At 43.3% G+C, this 19,259-nt stretch overlaps 1 protein-coding gene across 4 annotated transcripts in view; it reads left to right on the forward strand.

Moving 5' to 3' along the window:
- Positions 1–18,842, forward strand: part of LONRF3 (LON peptidase N-terminal domain and ring finger 3) — a 39,309-nt gene extending 20,467 nt beyond the window's left edge. For 2 of the 4 annotated variants that reach the window (XM_035007778.1, XM_035007796.1), the window contains 6 exons: positions 3,687–3,801; positions 6,004–6,125; positions 7,978–8,136; positions 8,799–8,964; positions 10,185–10,334; positions 13,399–18,842. In XM_035007778.1, coding sequence (XP_034863669.1) covers positions 3,687–3,801; positions 6,004–6,125; positions 7,978–8,136; positions 8,799–8,964; positions 10,185–10,334; positions 13,399–13,554 — 868 coding nt within the window. In that variant the 3' untranslated portion in view covers positions 13,555–18,842. The remainder of the gene's footprint in view (positions 1–3,686; positions 3,802–6,003; positions 6,126–7,977; positions 8,137–8,798; positions 8,965–10,184; positions 10,335–13,398) is intronic. The other 2 variants (XM_035007787.1, XM_035007804.1) reach the window with 1 other exon arrangement.
- Positions 18,843–19,259: the final 417 nt, after the last annotated feature.

A 19,259-nucleotide genomic window follows, 5' to 3' on the forward strand; every position in this document is an offset into this window, starting at 1 on the left:
GCCCACATGGAAGTGACTTTTGGGTATGGTGTGAGAGATGGCCCAACTTCATTTCCCCATCTGGCCAGCCAGCTATCCCAAGTAGCATTTATTGAGAATGCTATTCATGTATTGAAAACCCCCCTCTGCTTTAAAGTGCCACAGTTGTCATAAATCAAGAGTCTGGGTCTGGGTCTATTCCTGGGCTTTCTATTCTATTCACGGGTCTGTTTGTCCTTGTGCTAGCCCTATACTGTTTTAATCACTACGGCTTCGTAATAAGGTCTGACGTCTGGTAGAGCAAGGCCTCCCACACTGCTGCTCTTAGAAGTGTCTCCACTCTTCTTGACCCTTTGCCTTGCCTTATACAGTTTAGAAATCAACTTGGCAAGTTCCATAAAAACAAACATGTGAAATAAGCCATTGGGATTTTTATCGGGATTAATCAGGTCTTCTTTACTTCTCTTCGATGAGATGTTTACAGTTCTTTCCATCAGAGGTCTCGTACAACTTTTGTTGGATTTATTCCTGGGCACTTGATTTCTAAACGTGATTGTAAATGTTACTTTTTTATTTATTTATTTTTTAAAGATTTTATTTATTTATTTGAGAGAGAGAGAGAATGAGAGACTGAGAGCACGAGAGGGAAGAGGATCAGAGGGAGAAGCAGAACCCCTGCTGAGCAGGGAGCCTGATGTGGGACTCGATCCCGGAACTCCAGGATCATGACCTGAGCCGAAGGCAGTCGCTTAACTGAGCCACCCAGGCGCCCCTAAATGTTACTTTTTTAAAAAATGTGTTTTCTTATGTTTTTTGCTGGTATATAGAATACAATCGTGTGTGTGTATTTATCTAACATCCTTGCTAATACTATCAATTCTTATGAATTCTAATAATCGTTCTGTAGATTTTTTATTTTAAAAAAATTATGTGTTTTAGAGAAAGGGGGTGCGGGGGAGGGCAGGGGGAGAGGCAGTCTTTAAGCAGACTCCATGCTGAGCGCAGAGCCTGACACGAGGCTTGATCTCATGACCCTGAGATCACTACCTGAGCTGAAACCGAGAGTTGGACGCTCAACTGACTGAGCCACCCAGTACCCCCTGTAGATTCTTTTAGATTTGACCAGTTCACCATCACACCATGTGTGAATAGTGACAGATTTGGTTTTTTCCGTTGTAAGCCTCATACTTTTAGTTTTTTCTTCTTGCCTTAGTACACTGGTTAGGACCTCCATCATAGTGTTTTTGAAAACGAATATTACTTTTTGGCCAATGTAATAACTAAAATTTATTAATTCTGTTAAACAAATGAGCTACTTTCTGAAACAAGAGTATAACATTCAAAACGTAGAAAAAGTGAATCTATCAAAAGCCTCTCTCCTACTCCAGACCTTCATTTGCTTTTTTTTTTTTTTAATTTCAACATTTTAACAATTTTTATTTGTACTGGTATGGACTTATTAAATATCACCTTTTCAGTGACCTGTTCAATGTCTGTCCTTTCGTCTCCTAGAAGTCAGATGCCTTCTTGTACTTGTCATATTGCCAGCACCTAGCTCTGTGTCAGCACACAGAGCACGTTTGCTGAACGAATAAGTGAGAATCTGTTTTGTGGATAGCTTGTTAAGTTTAAACTGATTTCTCTTAAGAAACTATTCATTTCTTCCCCACAAGACGGCTTTCCCCTCATATTCCACGAGAATTTTTTTTAATCAAGAAAGAGGGGAATGTGCCAGCAGCTGCTAGACTTTCATTGGCTTGTTAAAAATACCAAATCTCGGGGCGCCTGGGTGGCTCAGTCGTTAAGCGTCTGCCTTCGGCTCAGGTCATGATCCCAGGGTCCTGGGATCGAGCCCCGCATCGGGCTCCCTGCTCGGCGGGAAGCCTGCTTCTCCCTCTTCCATTCCCCCCTGCTTGTGTTCCAGCTCTCGCTGTCTCTCTGTCAAATAAATAAATAAAATCTTTAAAAAAAAAAAAATACCAAATCTCTGTCCCTCTCTTTGACCCGCTAAATCGCAAACTTTATCCAGTGGAGCTTCACCATGTCTGTGTTTTTAAAGCTCTACAGGTAGCTCTGATAATTAGGTTTGGAGACCAATACAGAAGATTCACCTAATCAGAGATTAGTAGGATTGTATAATACAGTGATTTTCAATCCTGGCTGCACATTAAACCCACCCAGGAGCTTTAAAAAAAATCCTGGTGCCTAGCCCTTACCCTGGGCCAACTGATCTGCATCCCTGCAAGTGTGGTCCCTGGCATCTGTAATTTTTAAAAGTTCCCCAGGTGATGGTGGGGGTTGGGGGGTGCGGAGCAGGAGGTAGGACTTACAAAGGGATGTTCATGACCTGGATTGTGGAGACTGTTTCATAGGTGTGCACATATGTTAAAACTTACCAAATTGTAAACTTTAAGTATGTGCAGTTTATGCATGTCAATTATACATCAATAAAGTTCTTTAAAGAAAAAACTCCCAGGTGATTCTCACACACGGCAGTGGTTGAGAATCATTGTTTTAACAGAAAGTGCACACGACTGGAAGGTGGAAATTGGATAGACTTTCATCTGCCAACATGTAAGCGACTTCCTCCCCTCTGGACCTCAGTTTCATTCTGGTTAGTGGGTTCAATTTTTTCCGGGGAGTACTTGTCATCTCTGACATTTTGATTCTTCTGCTCAGTCTGTGTGCGCCAGGCTGTCGTTGCACCTCCTGGCCACACGAGGGGGCTGTGCAGCTGGCTGCCTCTTCCTCTCAACTGAACACTCTTGTGAGGTCAAAATAGGCTGGTCAGGCATCTGTCTTTCCCTTCTGTCTGTCCTTTGGTGAGCGGGAGCCCCACTTCTGAACCACCATCTTCAGCTGCCCCCACCCAGTGGTCCTGCTGCAGGTGAGCCTTTCTTTTTAAGCAAAGTAAATCCATGAATCTCTGAATGTACAGAACAGCTTTTAAAAAGATTCCCCAGATTGCTTTGAAAATATCCAGCTCCTGCAAAGCAATTAAAGTAGGATCTAATTGAAGTATATGGATGCAGACCTACATATGTGTGTATATACATGTGTGTGTGTGTCTATCAGTAAGCACATTGACAGTATTACTTTACTGCCTCTAAGAAAATGATCCATTCGTACAAAAGACAGTTATGTATTTGTTACAGGTACAATTTTGAGATTCTCCAGGCAGTAAATATTGCTTAGGTGAAAAATGGAATCAAGATTAACAAACAAACCAAGTCTTTTTCCATTGTATATATGATATAAAGTACTTAAATGAGTAAATGTGTGAGACAAGAGTGTGTGTGTTTATCTGTCTCTGTGTTTCCATATCCTTAGGTGAACAGATTGGCTAAATATTTTAGAACGTAATCTATTCAGACACTCTGGGCACTAATCTCTATTTTTCTGGGACCTGACAGGGAAAAACAATCTGGATGCCAGTCAGAAGAGACTGACTAGAACTGATGTTACAAGATGATCTAGCTATGTCATAAATGTTGATAAATGCATTATTTTAAAAATCCACCTCAGAAATAAAAAAGCAAATGCTTTTCTAAGTGCAACAACAGCAGGGAATTATTTGAAAAAAGGAAAGACCCCTCCCCTTACACAGAATTTTCCTAATAATACTATGAAACCTTAACATTGAGTAGCTCTGTCTTTTATTTTTTGTCTTATTGCATGTTTCTTCCATTTTGATTCCTAAATTTCAGATTATTCTATGAGCCAGTCACCACACCTTGTGGGCATACATTTTGTTTAAAATGCCTTGAAAGATGCCTAGATCACAATGCAAAGTGTCCATTGTGCAAAGATGGTCTTGCACAGGTAAGACATTCTTTCTTTCTTGATTAGGTTAGCTTATCTGCAACTGGAAACTAAAATGGTGTCCTGTTGGCTCCCAAGCCAGTGCACTGTGCTTGGGCAAAATACTCCCTCAGGCCATCTGTCTATTTTTCCTGTCTTAGAGCTCCCCCTCCCCTCTTCACAAAGTCCTTCAGGAAAATGGGGCAACATCTAGGTTTTTATGAACTGTAAATAGTGAAATTAATTTGTGATGGAAACAAAAGTATTAAATTGATGGTAAGCAGGGATCCTGCTAGGTGCTAAGCCTATCATGGCACCCGATTCACTGCAATCTTAGGTGAATCCTCTGTCCTCTCTGGGCTTGGTCTAGATGAACTCTGATGTCTTCTCATCATCAATGTTTATTCTGTGGTTTGAAGGGATCACTCCCAGGTCCCCAGAAAAACCTCACAGACCTTCAGTGTGGTCTCTGTTCCACGCCCCACCCCCAGGAGCTGCTGTACTTATTAGCAGACATTTGGCTACTTGACAAGCTCTGCAGCTTCCAGATCCTCTGAAAGGAACCACACAGGCTGCCACCATTGTTTTTCAGGTGGACCTGATGGAATTGCCTATAGCACAGGAATACCTGGGAGCCCATCTTGTTTTCCCTCCCTTGGGGACTTGTGCAGGACACATTACAGTCAATCTTAATGTTCCTTGACCCCTGTTGTCCCCGAGGAGAGGCCAGAGATGCAAGACTATCTCTAGGTGAATGTAGGTCCAAAGAAATCACCTGTTGAGCTTTCTCAACACCCAAACATTTGAACTAAGGGAATGGAGTGAAATAATCATCCAGGATAACCCTGGGGGGCGGTGTGTGGGGTTGGCGGGGAGGCTCACTTGTCACACCGTGCCTAGATCAGGAAGTGGGATCTGCTGGCCTGATTGTGGGTGAGGAGCCCATGGTCCTTATACTTAAACAATACATTTGTGTTGTGGTGACGCTACAATATTCAAATAAGCAGAAAGAAGAAAAATCTACTCATGCTCAGCACCTGGAGAAAACCACTGTTAACATTTTAGTATGTGCCTTTCCTGGGTTTTTGTTTTAACATCAGCGGAGGAGTCTGGATTAGCAACCTCCTGAGTCATTGCTTTTCCCCAAAGACTGGGACTGGGCAAAGCAGTTGATCTCCTGCTGTCAGGCGATGGCAGTGGCTGAAAAGGCATCCTAAGAGCAGATGCTGTAGGGTCCCGGACTCAGAGGCTAGAAAATATTCTCATCTATCTCTGTGTATTGACACAGGGGCGCACTTATACCATTTCCAAGAAAGAAAAATATTTTATGCCAATCATGGTCACTGCAGAATAGACACAGATAGCTCATACTCGGAAAGGAAAAATGGTCTCAAACCAGCAGTTTTATACTCAGGAGCTCCCCCTGCTGGGTCTCTGTGGGTAGTGTCCACAGCAAGCAATTCGCAGATGTTTTTAACTCTCATTGTCTGGTTCACACAGTTGAATTCCCACTGCTTAAGGATCCCTGGATATGCATGGAGTAGGAGTGTTTGGGAGGATAGTATTAGTGACAGATGGACCTGAGTGTGGTTCTGAAATCATGGTTTATAACATAATTTCAGTGATAACCTAGATGGTATATCTAAAAAACAAATAGACAAAATCACCAGTATTTAGCTGTTTTGTTTTGTTTTTAGCTAAAGTGGGGATGGGGGGGATGAATATTTAGACTGGCAGTATCCAGAAGCCAAGCATTGGGGTGGGGTGCGGTAGGGGTGGGACAGGTCAGGAAAAGATCAATGTTTGAAAGTGGCTTTTTCGTTCCCCAAACATTTTGACCAGACTTTCAGTATATCCCAGATGGAGACCATTTTTGCGAGCTTGTAAATGCAGTAACCAGAAAAAGGAAAGGGAAGGATCCGGCCCCCCCCTCTTTTTTTGACAAGAACATAATCTCAATTTGAGTGTTTTAGGGAAGCTATGAGATTTTTAGAACTTCAATGCAGGTCTTTTTCCCTTGTTAAAATATTTTGCCTAATTATAAAAGTGATTAGTCACATGTAACATGCAGAGAATATATGCATTATGATGTTACCAGCTGCTAATGTGTGGGTCCAAATTACTCCAATATGTGGGTCATTCAACTATTCTACTGATTACATCAGATGCGCTTTGTGTTTTTCTGAGGACTGCATAATATCTCATTGCCCTGTTCCCCCATAGTGCTTGGCATCCAGAAAATATAGCAAAAATGTCATAATGGAAGAGCTAATAGCTAAATTCCTTCCAGAAGAACTCAAGGAACGAAAGCGGCTTTATGAAGAAGAAATGGAAGAACTTTCTAAGTATGTACATGCGCGTTTCTCTTTTTTCTCCTTTCAGTTTCACTCACAGCAGCTCATAGAACTGAATATGCACATTTCTTCCTAACTTCTCACTTGGCGATATCATGTTGGTAGCTTGACATTGGCCTTGGTGAGAGTGTCTACGCTATAGAAATTGGCAAATGCTATAAGCCAGAGCTTCCCCCAACCAAAAGCCAGTTGTTCAGCATTTACCAGCACACCACTGAAGAAGCGTAAGTCAAACCATCAACCAGGTCACATCTTGGCACTTGTAACTGGGTGTTGCTGGTAGGAGTAAATAGGAGTAGCTAAATCAGGGGAACTTACAGCATGTACGGAAGACTGCAAATACTTAAGAAGGTGCTATGAGGTTAAGAATTTTGGTGCCAGCCAGACCTGGGCTTGTGACCCACTTCTGCTACAAAGCAAGTATACTTCAGGGCCTTGGGCAAGTCACTTGACCTCTCTGGACCTCAGTTTCCTCATCTGTAGCTTGGGAATGATCAGTTCTTACCTCACAGACTAGTTATGAAGATCAAATGGGTTGTAAGTACTTAATGAATGGCAGTAGTGAGACTGCTGCTTGTTCTGTGCTTCCTTTGCCAGGGACGTGGGAGATGCAGGGTAAGGATGGGGATGGAAGTAGGCCTCTTCCGCCCAACTGGAAGAGCAGCTCGCTTAGAAAAAGCAGGAGGCAGTCTCTCACTTCCGCCTCTCCCACTGCTGCCCTCCCACCTCCCGATCCCCAGTGGAATCCTCACAGCATTCTGGGGGCGAGGTGCCCGACGGCAAAAGCTGCTCTGGTTTTCTGCCCACCCTGTAGAGAACATTTCGAAACTGCCACCAATTTGTCTGAGTGAGCCTCTCACTTCAAATGATATGTTTTCCTGAGAAGCTAGAAATGAAATCCTTTGTTTTCTCATTGACTTATAGTAGATCTACTCAGAGCATCTTTATTTCTGGTTCTTAAATTCGCCTTGAGTTTCTCTGAGCCCTTCCCTCCAATATCATTTAATGTCTAATTAATAAACACTGGAATATACTAGAGGGATATCTATTTAAAGAAATCATAAACTGAATACTTCGGGGATTTGGGCAGATGGTCTTATATCTATTGATAGGTTCCAGTATTGGATTTACCAGACAAAGATGAGAACAGTGATCCACGAGGAGCTGGCCCGGTTGGTGGTTTCCCATTAGGCTGTGTGTCTGTTTCTTCATGGGCACTTGTTGAAGGGCAAACTCCTGGGTCCTAACTCCAGAGCTAATATACCAGTGTCCTGGGGGGTCCTGCAGCCTGTTGTCTGGATTTAAGGGCCCCTGGTGCCTGATGCACAGGAGCTTTTGAGCATCCGCTGGGCTAGATTACACTTGCCTCTCTGTTGCTCCCTCCTCCTTCTGGCTGGGCTTGCCAAGCAGATCTCCTGCGGGCTTTGCAGATTTGAGATGCTGATGGAGACCTTGCACAGATTTTTCCACCATCCCCCTGGAGGGCTGGGTCCACCTTTACCACCAGCCCGACACCTGAAGAGATTGTTCTGAGTAGAGAGCATGAAAAAAAAAATCTGAGGTATAGCTCTCGCCCACAATGTGAAGGTACTAGAGGATGTCTTTAGCCAAATTAGAATGGACAGAATATCAGTTTCAATCTCTCAGCGCTTAGGCTAACCTCTGCACCAGGTAATGGGACTCAGCCCATAGTGTTGGTTGCATCTCAGAATTTTTTTATCAGCCGTCAAAACTTGAGGTCTCCTTGCCTTCCTTGGGGGAACCACAAGGTGACGTTTGACCAACCTTTCTGTGTTCTGCTCCATTGCTTTGAGAAATCCACGTCATTTGCTCTTCCTGACAGCTTAAATAAGAACGTGCCTATTTTCGTGTGTACTATGGCCTATCCCACCGTTCCTTGTCCCCTGCACGTCTTTGAGCCTTGTTACCGTCTGATGATTCGTAGATGCATTGAGACAGGCACAAGGCAGTTTGGCATGTGCCTTGGAGATCCTGTCAAAGGGTAAGTGGAGGACTATGTCGAGTGAAGGGAGGTTTGGGTGGAGAGGGATTTGGGTTTACTTTGGAGTGCTCCCCGGAGATGCGGAGGCACAGCTCCTGAGATTTGGTCAGTTCATGACCATGAGTATTTGTAGAGACCAGGGTCTCCTTGGCCCCTAGTATACCATGTAATAGGCTGCCTATATAAAGGAACCCCAGGATTAATCTTTTGTTAAAAGAGTGGTATATACTATAAATTTGTTTTACTGTAAGACTGTGGGCCCTGGAGTCACACTGCCTGGGTTTATATTCTGGCTCCAGCCTTAGAGCAAGTTTGACTTTGGGCAAGTTACTTCTGTGACTCAATTTCCTTACCTTAAAGTGGGTACAATAATAGTGCCTATCTCATTGGGTTTGTTGGGAGGATTGGTGAGTTAGTGCATATAAAGCACTGAGCGCAGTACCTAATACATAGCATCTGCTCAGTACACGGGAGCAGTTATATTATTGCATAAAGATTTTTCTTTGCACAGGCACTGCCTGTTGTGTAGTTACTGCTGTGGACCCCAGGACAGGCAAATAGGCAGAAGTCCCTTGAGGCACAGCCTGGGATTACAGAAATGGCTCAGGGCCAGGCCACAGAAATGACTCAAGAATTTACGTCTTTACTCATACCCTATTAAGCAGGTTCGCGGAATACGGCTGCATCCTGGAGATCAGAAATGTTCAATTCTTTTCTGATGGCCGCTCGGTGGTGGACAGCATAGGCAAGAGGCGCTTTAAGGTCCTCCATCAGGGCCAGCGAGATGGTTACAATACAGCCGACATTGAATACATTGAAGACCAAAAGGTGAGGGCGGCCAGTGCCAAGAATCCCAAAGCCAGGTTATCCCTGTAGCTTGGCACACAAAGATGTTTGCAAAAGAATTTCTCAGCACTGTTGGGGGCCTTGGGATTTCTCACCAAATTGTGCCAGCAACACTGAATGCTGCTGGATTGCTGTTCGATTGTAGAATGGCACCAGGAGCACCCCGTGTCCTGGCTTTCCCTGCTTAGTTGCTGAGTTGTATTCATGCATGAGAAATGCCAAGCCAGACCAACAAATCTGGGGCCCATTCATCCTAGGAGTTAGGTCTCTGCCAGAGATACCAAAGGATAGATCTAGAGTGATATCTACACATGTGCATTTTATGTATCAACTTATTCATATTTTCCAACTTTTTCTTTTGAGATAATTGTAGATTCTCACGTACATTTGTATTTTTTTTAAAGATTTTATTTATTTATTTGGCAGAGAGCACAAGCAGGGGGAATGGGGGAATGGCAGGCAGAGGGAGAGGGAGAAGCAGGCTCAGGGAGCCTGATGTGGCACTCGATCCCAGGACCCTGGGATCATGACCTGAGCCAAAGGCAGACGCTTAACCGACTGAGCTACTCAGGAGCCCCCGTACGTTTGTATTTTTAAATGTGCAGCCTGGTTAAGAGTTCTTCCCTATAGCTCATCATACCAAAAAGCAGAAAGATAACATGTCCAGTTAATCCTTGGTGTTCTGGACTAATGGGTAGAAGAAGAGGTAAATAATCCCATGTTCATTTATATTTACATTCACTACATAGTACAAGATTAGTAAATGTTTGATCAATGAATGAATGTATTTGACTTGCAAAATAGAGTCACACAGTGAGACACAGACACACTCATGTCTCTTTTCCCAGTGAGCAATGGGAAGCCAGAGATAAGACATGAAAAGGAGAGAGGCATAAAACAGCATAAGCTGGTTTGACAGCATGCCTCCACTCAAGCCAGTTGGCATCTCTGGTTTTCTGTCTGTCTTGCTGTTTCCGCTAATTGACCCAGAGGAAACTTTATCCTTCCTCCACCTTCAGCAGTATTTACACACAGCCTACCCTCTGGCTGAGGAGCCTTTCACACGCCACACAGGAGAAGGCCGGGTGGGTGAGCCTTCCTAGGGAGGCAGGCTGGATGCCCAAAGGGAGTCAGTGTCAGCAGCAGCTTCGGGGGTGGTGGAGAAGATACAGAGTGCTTCATTTCCACTTTGGTACTTTCAGGTTCAAGGAGACGATTATGCTGAGCTCATGGGATTACATAATTGTGTCTATGAGCAAGCATCATCATGGTTTCATTCGCTCAAATCATCTCTGAAGAATCGGATACTCAGTCACTTTGGTCCAATGCCAGAGAAAGATGCTGATCCCCAGGTATATAAAAATGTCTCTTTGTAATGGACTGTCGCCACCAGATGAGAGATCCTAGGGTTTGGGATTAGATGGGTGCAGAGTTGCCATTTGGCAGATCAAGAGCAGAGAGGGAGATGGATCCAATTTGGTATTGTTTGGCTGGGCAGTGGGCATCATGGGTAAGACCCAAAGGATCCTGAGTCAGAATTGGAGTAATAAAGTAAAGCAGTAGGAACTTGGATCCAAGACAGGTTTTGAGAGGTAAGTCAGGTGAGAGATTGGGAACACAGATGCCATCAACAGAAGAACCTTCAGTGGGAGTCCAGTTTCACACCACAGTAATGTGTGGGAGTGACATGATTCATGCAAAGGCCAAGCTTAAGAAAAGGGTATCCTGGGAGCTGAGACCAAAGGTTTCCATTTCTGGGGAACTTCATAACCCTCTCCCCCATTGCTGCAGGAGCTAGGAGATGGGACCAGCTACCTTACAGGATTCCAACTGCAAGACCCCAGAATCTTGTCACACCTGGGTCCCTCCCTGCTTAGCAGGGGTGAGCAGTTCCTGAGCAAATAGGCCCAATCTTTAAATTTACCCTTGGCTGAATTATACTAGAAAGCAGTTCATTAGGTTCTACTGGATCAATCTGTTTCCTGGGGGGACATGTCCACTTGAAGAGATCAAGCTGCAGATCAGAAGCTCTTCAGGAAAGTGGAGATAAGTTTCACCAAGCTTTGCTTGCCTGGTATAAATCAGACAATACTCTCTCTCTAGGACAAGGCTGGAGATAACCTAGTCAAATACTTGCCCCCGATCACCTCTCCTACATTCTGAGCTGGCTCCCCTACATCATCACCTCCATGACGTCCTTGATTCTTTACTTTCACTCATTCCCGACTCTGTCACAATAGTAAAACAATATGTATGTTCTGATTTCCCTGCCAGGAGGCTGGTCCTTACGGCTCTAGCTGTGTGACCTTGGGTAAATCACTTCTCCTTTCTCAACCTTTCTCCCAGCTCTGCAATGAGGGAGGTGGATGAGGAGGTCTCCAAAGTCCCCGCCTCTTACATCTGGAGTTGTAAAACACCAGTCTGTTCCCTAATGGGCTGAAATGTCTCACTTTCTCCAGACCACAAAGGTGGCTCTTTCCCCCCATGCAAAGGCATCGTGAATGTTGAAGGGAGAATGGCCAGTCAGTGCTTCCCAGTGACCCAGTTCCTGGCTCTGGGCCACTGTGACTCAGGACTACATCAGAGCTCTGAGCAAGCTCATGATCAAGTGTAATGTTCCCCTTCACCTTCTGGAAAGCATTCTCCCTCAGTCAGGCAGAAGGTAGCAATCAGCAATGATACAGCATCTTCCACAAGAGAAGACACAGATGCCACAGAGTGATTCATAAGGGCTCGATGACACAGAAAGCTGAAATCTTGGGTTCATTTCCTTTCTTATTAGAACTGTTATCATGTTGCTTTGGCAGCAGCAGCAGCCAAAAAAAAAATCATCCGGTTTGATCCAGTCAGGGCTGCAGCCCCAGTGGTCCCATTAATAAGAATGTTCTAAGCCTCGGGAGGAGATTTCTCAGAAACAGCCACAAGTATTAACATCAGCTTAAATATCTTTGTTAATGGCCCTGGGAAAGACAGTTTAGAATGTGTCAATTTCATATTCAGAACTAAAAATAGGAGGGAGAGCCTGTTAGAGCTCACAGTGAGGGACAAAAAAGAATTCAAATGTAGCTACAGGCACAGAGAAGCCAAGAAGGCAGCAGGGTTTGAGGAGAATCAGGCGAGCCAGTTTGGAGGCAGATAGTCCCACATGTAGGTGGTCTGACCAGAATGGGGTTCTGTATAGTCCTAAACCAACCTTCTGAAAGTTGTGAGCCGAGAGCTCATTTCAGGCTTTGTAGGAAGTGAGTCGCCAGTGTCTGAAACGTGTGCTTGAGAAGCTGCTAACAAACAGAATTTCGGTGAAGGAGTCATGTGGGACGGGAAAGCTCTTTATTAAAAAAGAAACCTGGGGACCAAATACATTTCTAATGGGAATGTGTTCTCTAATTGGAATTTTTGCGATAGTGGGATTGCTGTGCTTTGGGGCTGTGGATCATAGGCTTCGGTTTCAGAGGAGAAGCTCGCTGTGGCCTATGTATGTGGCCATATGTACATGGCATATGTGGACTATATTGCCTTCAACCAGAAGCAGAGAAATAAAGGGAGTTAAGAGATGTGCCAAGCCCAAGGGATCATGGGAACTGAATGCCCACATGTGGCATGTGTCAGTCCAAAGAACCTAAACAGAATCTTCGAAATGGAACAGACTGAGTAGCGGATATTCTAGCTCACAGAATCACACTGGCTAGGAGGTATAGGGTATCTGTTAGGCTATTGATGGGTTTGCTTTGACAACTGCTAATAAAAATAACTGTAGGGCGCCTGGGTGGCTCAGTTGGTTAAGCGACTGCCTTCGGCTCAGGTCATGATCCTGGAGTCCCTGGATCGAGTCCCACATCGGGCTCCCTGCTCGGCGGGAAGTCTGCTCTGACCCTCCCCCCTCTCATGTGCTCTCTCTCTCTCATTCTCTCTGTCTCAAATAAATAAATAAATAAAATCTAAAAAAAAAAATAAGTAACTGTAGCTTGAACCAGATAGATAGAGGGCTAAGGCAGCTCTCTTCCATGAGATCATTCAGAGATCCAGTCTCCTTCCTCACAAAGCTCTACCATCATTAGGATGTTGCCCCATCTTCCTGATAGAAGAAGGCTGATCATCACCATGTTCACGCTCTGGCTGGGCAGAAGAGAGAAAGAGTAAGGCAGCGCATGACCCAGAAGTTACACATAGAACTTCCCTTTACATCTCCTTAGCCAGAACTTTGTCTTGTGGCCTCCCCTTGCTGCAATGCAGCCTTTGTTTTCTGGGTGGCTACATGCCCGGCTCAGATAAGGGGAAGTAGACCTGGGGGTAATGAGCAGCGTCTGCCGTACACAGAAGCAGTTCCACCTGGGATGTTTACCTTGCAGCTTGGGGAACCTGCAGACTGATCTCACTTCTGTGCGAATGGGATGAACCCATTGTGTTTCACTGTTGTAGGTTAACCCAAATGGTCCAGCCTGGTGCTGGTGGACGTTAGCGGTTCTTCCATTGGAAAGCCGAGCTCAGCTCCCATTCCTAGCAATGAGGTCCTTAAAGGATAGACTGAACGGTATTCGGCGAGTCCTGGCCTTCATATCCCGAAACCAAAACTAGTGAGAGTGGATTGCTGAAGAGGAGCCGCCACCCTCCCCACCGCCCTTGGGGGAGTCATCTTGTAAATATATCTAATTGCAATAACATCTTAACAGAAGGAAGTATCAAACAGGCATTTCCCTGCTGTTGATCACAGAGAGAACATGCGTAGAAAGACCAAAAGCATGGGACCTGTTTGAAACTTTCTGTCTTAAGATGCTTCTTGACATGCTGCACAACTACATGCTCAGCAGAGGTGTTTAAAAGCCCAGAAGAAAAAAATTAATTTGATTTCGACATAAACTTTTCTGAAAGTTTAAAGTGGTTTTACTTTAATTTTCTTTCTTGCATAGTTAAGTGTGTGGTTGAAATGTGAAGCACAGATACTAATAATGTTGCTGCGTTATTTCACTGACTTGAGTTCTCATTCCAAATGGTTCAGGTTTTATACAGTATTGTGTAAAATAATGTTCATCCTACATTCTGTTTTAATAATTTATTTTTTTGCACTACTGTATCCTTTTTTTTCTACATGTATGTTTGTAACTATTTAAGTGTATGCTACTGAAAAGCCAGTTGCTTTATTTATTAACGTGGTTCACCATGTACCTAGGGGGAAGTAACAGTACTAGAAACGTGCCATTTTTGCTTTAATCGCATTTTACTATGTTTCTCGAGCCAGCTCTCGAACCGTTTTTGTATCTACACCATTGGATGCTTAAAGGAAGTTCAGAGTCACGCTGAGACTACTGATCTTCACAGGTTCCATTTGGCTTTCAGTCTGAATTCAACAATATAAGATACGCAAGGGATTTGCCATACATTATGGAATAAGCCAGGGTAAGGTAAAATAATCCGTTTTCTATGTGTTCCACAGAGCAGGGCTGAAGGAATGATTTTCCTTCAATGAAGAGATGAATCAGAGGGGCATCTTTTAGTACAATCTATTATAGGCATTTATCTTAACAATCTAATTACAAGTGTATATTATTTCTCCCCAGTGCAGTTAAGAGTGGGATTTTGAGGCAGGATGATTTTTAACCCTTCAGAGGGAATGGTTTTCAGTTTGACACACCAGAGCCTCCATACCCCACCTCTTCTCAGGGTTCTGAGGATCACGACCTGGCTAGCATGTGTGGAAACATGTCAAGAAGGGCTGTTTGTTATTAAAAGTGCAAAGAAGCCAGTAGAAAAAGTAGAACCCTTAAAAAAAACACACACCAGACAAACTGTCTTTTAGGTTTGCAAATCTCTTTAAAGGAAACAATGAATCCATGATTTTATCTAAGCACTGCCTTCCCTCCCAAATGCTCAAATGCCGTAGGCCAAAGATTTCAATATAGGGGAAGAATAGTGGGTAAGAAGGGAAGAGGGAGCTCTTTTTTAGCCTGCTTAGTGCTAGTGTGATTCCTTTAGTGCCAGGAGAACCTGAAAAATGCCATGAGGATGGGGTGTCACAATGACAGGGTGAAGAGATTAGGATAGGCAAGAAGTGAGTCCTGCCATTCACACGGTCGTGCACATTATCCCCCTACGTGATGCTGGATGGGTGCAGTGTGGCCCATCCACCCCATTGAGGAGAGGTTAGTGCCTCAAGTAACCAACCTGACTTCTTCCATCACCACCTCTGGCCAGAAACAGAGAAGGGAGAATGAGATGATCCAGGCAACAGAAAAGAGATTCACGTAAGCAGAAACCAAATGATCTTTTCTGCACTTGCTAAATGGATGCTATTTTGTCAGAGCATTATGTTACCAGGCTTGATGTTGCAGCCAGACTAGGCTAGTGAAGAATGGAAGTATAGGCATGGTTATTGCCCAGGCAAATTCTGCAAGGCTCAGGGAGCAGGAAATTAAAGGCTCCCCCTCCCACTTGGTGCCCAACCATGAGGTCGTAGCATAGTCCTAGTAAAATATTTTCCTGTCATCTAGTGTAAGTGCAGCAAAGAAATTGTCGTAAGCATCTCCTCTTGGTAGATGTTTTTGTTTTATGATTTAACTCTTTCTGGGCCCCAGGTTCCTCATCTAGCAAATGGTAGTGATCAGTGCCACATAGAGGGTTGCTATGAACGTTATATAAGGTAGTATATATGTAAATCACTTAGCAGAGTGCCTAGCACCTAGGAGACGTTCAAAAAATAAGTTTTGATTAGGTTATTCATAGTTACAGAATATCATCAGGGGCCCACATTTGCATAAAACAGTTTACACACAGTACCCATACCTACCCCTTTAAATGTAGTTGGGGGGATCTACACCACTGATTCTCGGACCATAACTTGATGCTTTACGGTTAATTCCTTTTGGAGCCAAGTCTGTTTGGGAAAATGAAAAGACTAGAAAACAAATGAGGGTCAGAGACAAGGGAGACTTCTGGGCCGGTACATTTTTCCCTATTTCAATAGGACTAAAAAGTAGTGCTCTTTGGAGGTCTGGAATTTCTGATATAATGGAAGCCTTAAGTTCTAGCTCCATTAGAATAACCAGCTCATCTTGTTCTCCAAAAAGTATTAAAAATCTTGGTCATGCCAGAGTGAACGAGTTTTACAATCTGACTTTTGTGCTTATTAGTTCATGGGGTTTCTTCATGCTGCCGCAATAGAAATCTTTTGTGAACCTACTATGTACCAGGCACTGAGCCAGGCGATTCCAGGTTCATTCCCTGAACATACATGAGTCCGTGGAATCGCTTATTTTCCATATCAAACCCTGTGAGATCAGTTACCATCCCCATATTATAGATGAGAAGGCTGAGGCCCTGCAATGTTAGACATTTTGCTCAGGTAACACAGCCAGTTAATAGCCAAGCTTGATTTTGAACTTTGCAGATTTTTAACATTTTAAACAGTTTATGTTACACATCATTTTATTAGATAGGCATGGCAACCGAGTCACAAAAGTGAGCCCCAAAAGCTCATAATTCAAATGGCAGTTGAGGGTTAAGTAAAATTCAGTTACCTCACACATCTTCACTTAATCTAGGTAGAAAGGGAAGTTTGATTTTTTCAAAATAAAACTCTACATTATAGAATATTCCATGTAGATAAATGAGTATCTAACTCCAGCAAACAGATCTTGGCTGGGTAGAATTGCATTGTATTCTCAGTAGCTTAAATACACATTTGGGTTGTTTTCTAGCAAGCTTTTGTTTCAGCAGTGGTTGGAGGCAAGATGCAAGGCTGATAAAGCCTTGGCTTTCTTTGGGATGTACTTGAATTTGAACATGACCATTTTCACTACATATAAATTGATTTTGCTGCCAAGCTTGAGTATGAAGAATGTACAGAGAAAAGACGTAAGGCTAAATCTAGGCCAGAAGTACAAGACTTCCCCCTTGGTAGATCGTGCCATTTATTTGGTTAATTTTCTTATTATAACCCAGATTATACTTAGATTATTTTCTCTGTGTGTGTGTGTGTGTATGTGTGTATATATGTATATATGTGTGCATATATATATATATATATATTAGGTACCAAGCAGATATTATGCCTTTCTGCTTTGTACTGCACTATTGCTGCTAGCTAATAACCAGCAAAATGTAGAAAATGAAAAATGATAAACTAATTTTCTATAGGCAACTTGGAGAAAAGGGTGCCTGCCCCTGACTTAATGGGGCAGAGAACTGACTATTTCGAGAATTTGCCTTTTCTGAAGGCTGAGTGCTTCTAGCCCCATGGCGTTTCCAGCTCTGCCTGTGGGGCTGGCCTGGGCTCAGATAATCCCCTGTGACTGGCTGTCAGAGTAGTAGAGCTCCTGAGGCTGGGTTCACAGCACCCAGAGGTCTCTTAACTGTCAACAGATGGCATGCTGTTGATGGACCAGAATCCATCAGGGACTGTGTTCCCTCTGCCAACTCCCATTTCCAAGTTGGGAGCTTCATTCAAGGACTCAGTTCTTGAGTTCCCAACATGTTGACTTTGCATCCATTTCTCTTTATCGAGGCAAAATCATAGCAGAGGTGTATAATAAAGATGCAAATGGAAGGCAGCCCAAATAATGGAAAAGGACAGATTTTTCAGCCCATCTGGGGCTTGAGGAATGAGGTTTTGATTTAGGATTGAAAGCAGTTCTGAAAAGCAGCCAGCTGCATGGGCTACAGTTTGTGCCCCTTCCTGAGTGCAGAGAGAAAAAAGGAAAAGGAGTCACGTAAAATGTACGCATTCAGTTCCTCTTAGACGGAGAGCTCCCACTGTTCAACTGTTTAATAACCTGGGTGGTGCACATCCAGAGGTGAAATGAAGTTGTTTTCACTTACAAATGGTTATTTTTCAATGCGCTAAGTTAACCTTGAGAGAGAAGTGCCTCTAATCTCTGTTCCTGGTGTCCTTTTAAAGCTTTTGCTTCATGACTGTAGCAGTTAAAAATTTGTCGCAGCAAATGTGATTAACAGAAGTTTACAGAGCAGTGCGGTAGCTGGTGTCCCGTTAAAAATTGCCTAACATTTATCTATTGTCAAAGCAACAACAATAACAAAATAAAAGGAGAGCAAATAGGTCAATGTGGCGTCATAGGCTTATCTTAGATAAACTAGTTCCATCATTTCAGGCAGTCCTCAGTCATGCCAGGATTAAAATATCAAGCAGGCCACTCAAACAGTGGCAAATGTGTCCGTGTGTCTGTGAGTCCGGTTGTTTATTCAGCAGCCATTTTACTTTCGCACTGTAATAAACTGAAAGGGGAATTAAGATAATGCTTCCCCCCTCCCCCGTTGCTATTCAACTACCTCTATATTGCTTGGTTTCTCTTTAGGGGTTTCTTTCTTCCAAATCTGTAAAAAATGCTGTTTCAGCTCATCTATATTGTAATAGCAATGTGATTGATATAGACAGTTGCTGTGAAAGCTGTTCATTCTTTAAAAATGTTTCCTATTGTCTCACTTTATATCTAACAAAGCTCTACCCATAACCTTAGGGCGAGAATTACCTAAATAAGTTATCATTTTGTTGGAAGCTGAATAGAAGGGAAAGCTATTGGACCATCTATTTTGTTCTTGTTCCTGTTGCCTATAATACATTTGACCAGAAGATCTTTCAAGGAAGTAGACCTGAATTCAGACAGTAAGCTGTCACGTATCTGACAGGCCGGCGTGAGCTAATTAATGTGACTGATGTGTTCTGAAAACCTGGCCAGAAATTGTTTTTTAAAAATGCATAAATTGTTTTTTAAAAAAATCTTGTTATTTGAAGACTTACGTTGAAGTGTTTTGCCAATAATCCACCCCTAGTTTGTAAATCCGTTCATATGTTGGGTTTGCTTAAAGCAGAATACACTACCTACTGTTTTCTTTGCCAATATAAAATGTTTGTGAAAAGCAAGATACGTGTTTTTATTTGCGTCAAACCGTTTTTCCACAATAGGCTAAAGCTAAGGCCCAAAGTGCGAACCTTTTGACAGGAAAACTGGTAAAACTGACTGGGACAGTGAGCAATATTGACTAAGCTGAGTCCAGCAAGAGCGATTCAGTAACATCTTTTCAGTACCAGTTCTAAGTCTCCTGCCATCGACGACCTTACGCAAGTTCTGTCTTGCCCCTGGAAAACAAAATACAAGTGGAGTGGGACAATTAAAATGATAGCAAATCCCACTTGGCTTGACCTTTGTGTAACAGGGTCTTTGGGGTAATTGAGAAAAATGAGAGCTCCTGACCAAGTAGATCCCAGAGGAAACGCTTGGCTCTGTTGGACTTCTGTGCCCAGTCCGCCACTCTCTGGTGGTCAGGAGATT

Source organism: Mirounga leonina, unplaced genomic scaffold, assembly GCF_011800145.1.
Source record: "Mirounga leonina isolate KUSES-001 unplaced genomic scaffold, KU_Mleo_1.0 Mir_101664, whole genome shotgun sequence".
NCBI lineage: Eukaryota > Metazoa > Chordata > Mammalia > Carnivora > Phocidae > Mirounga > Mirounga leonina.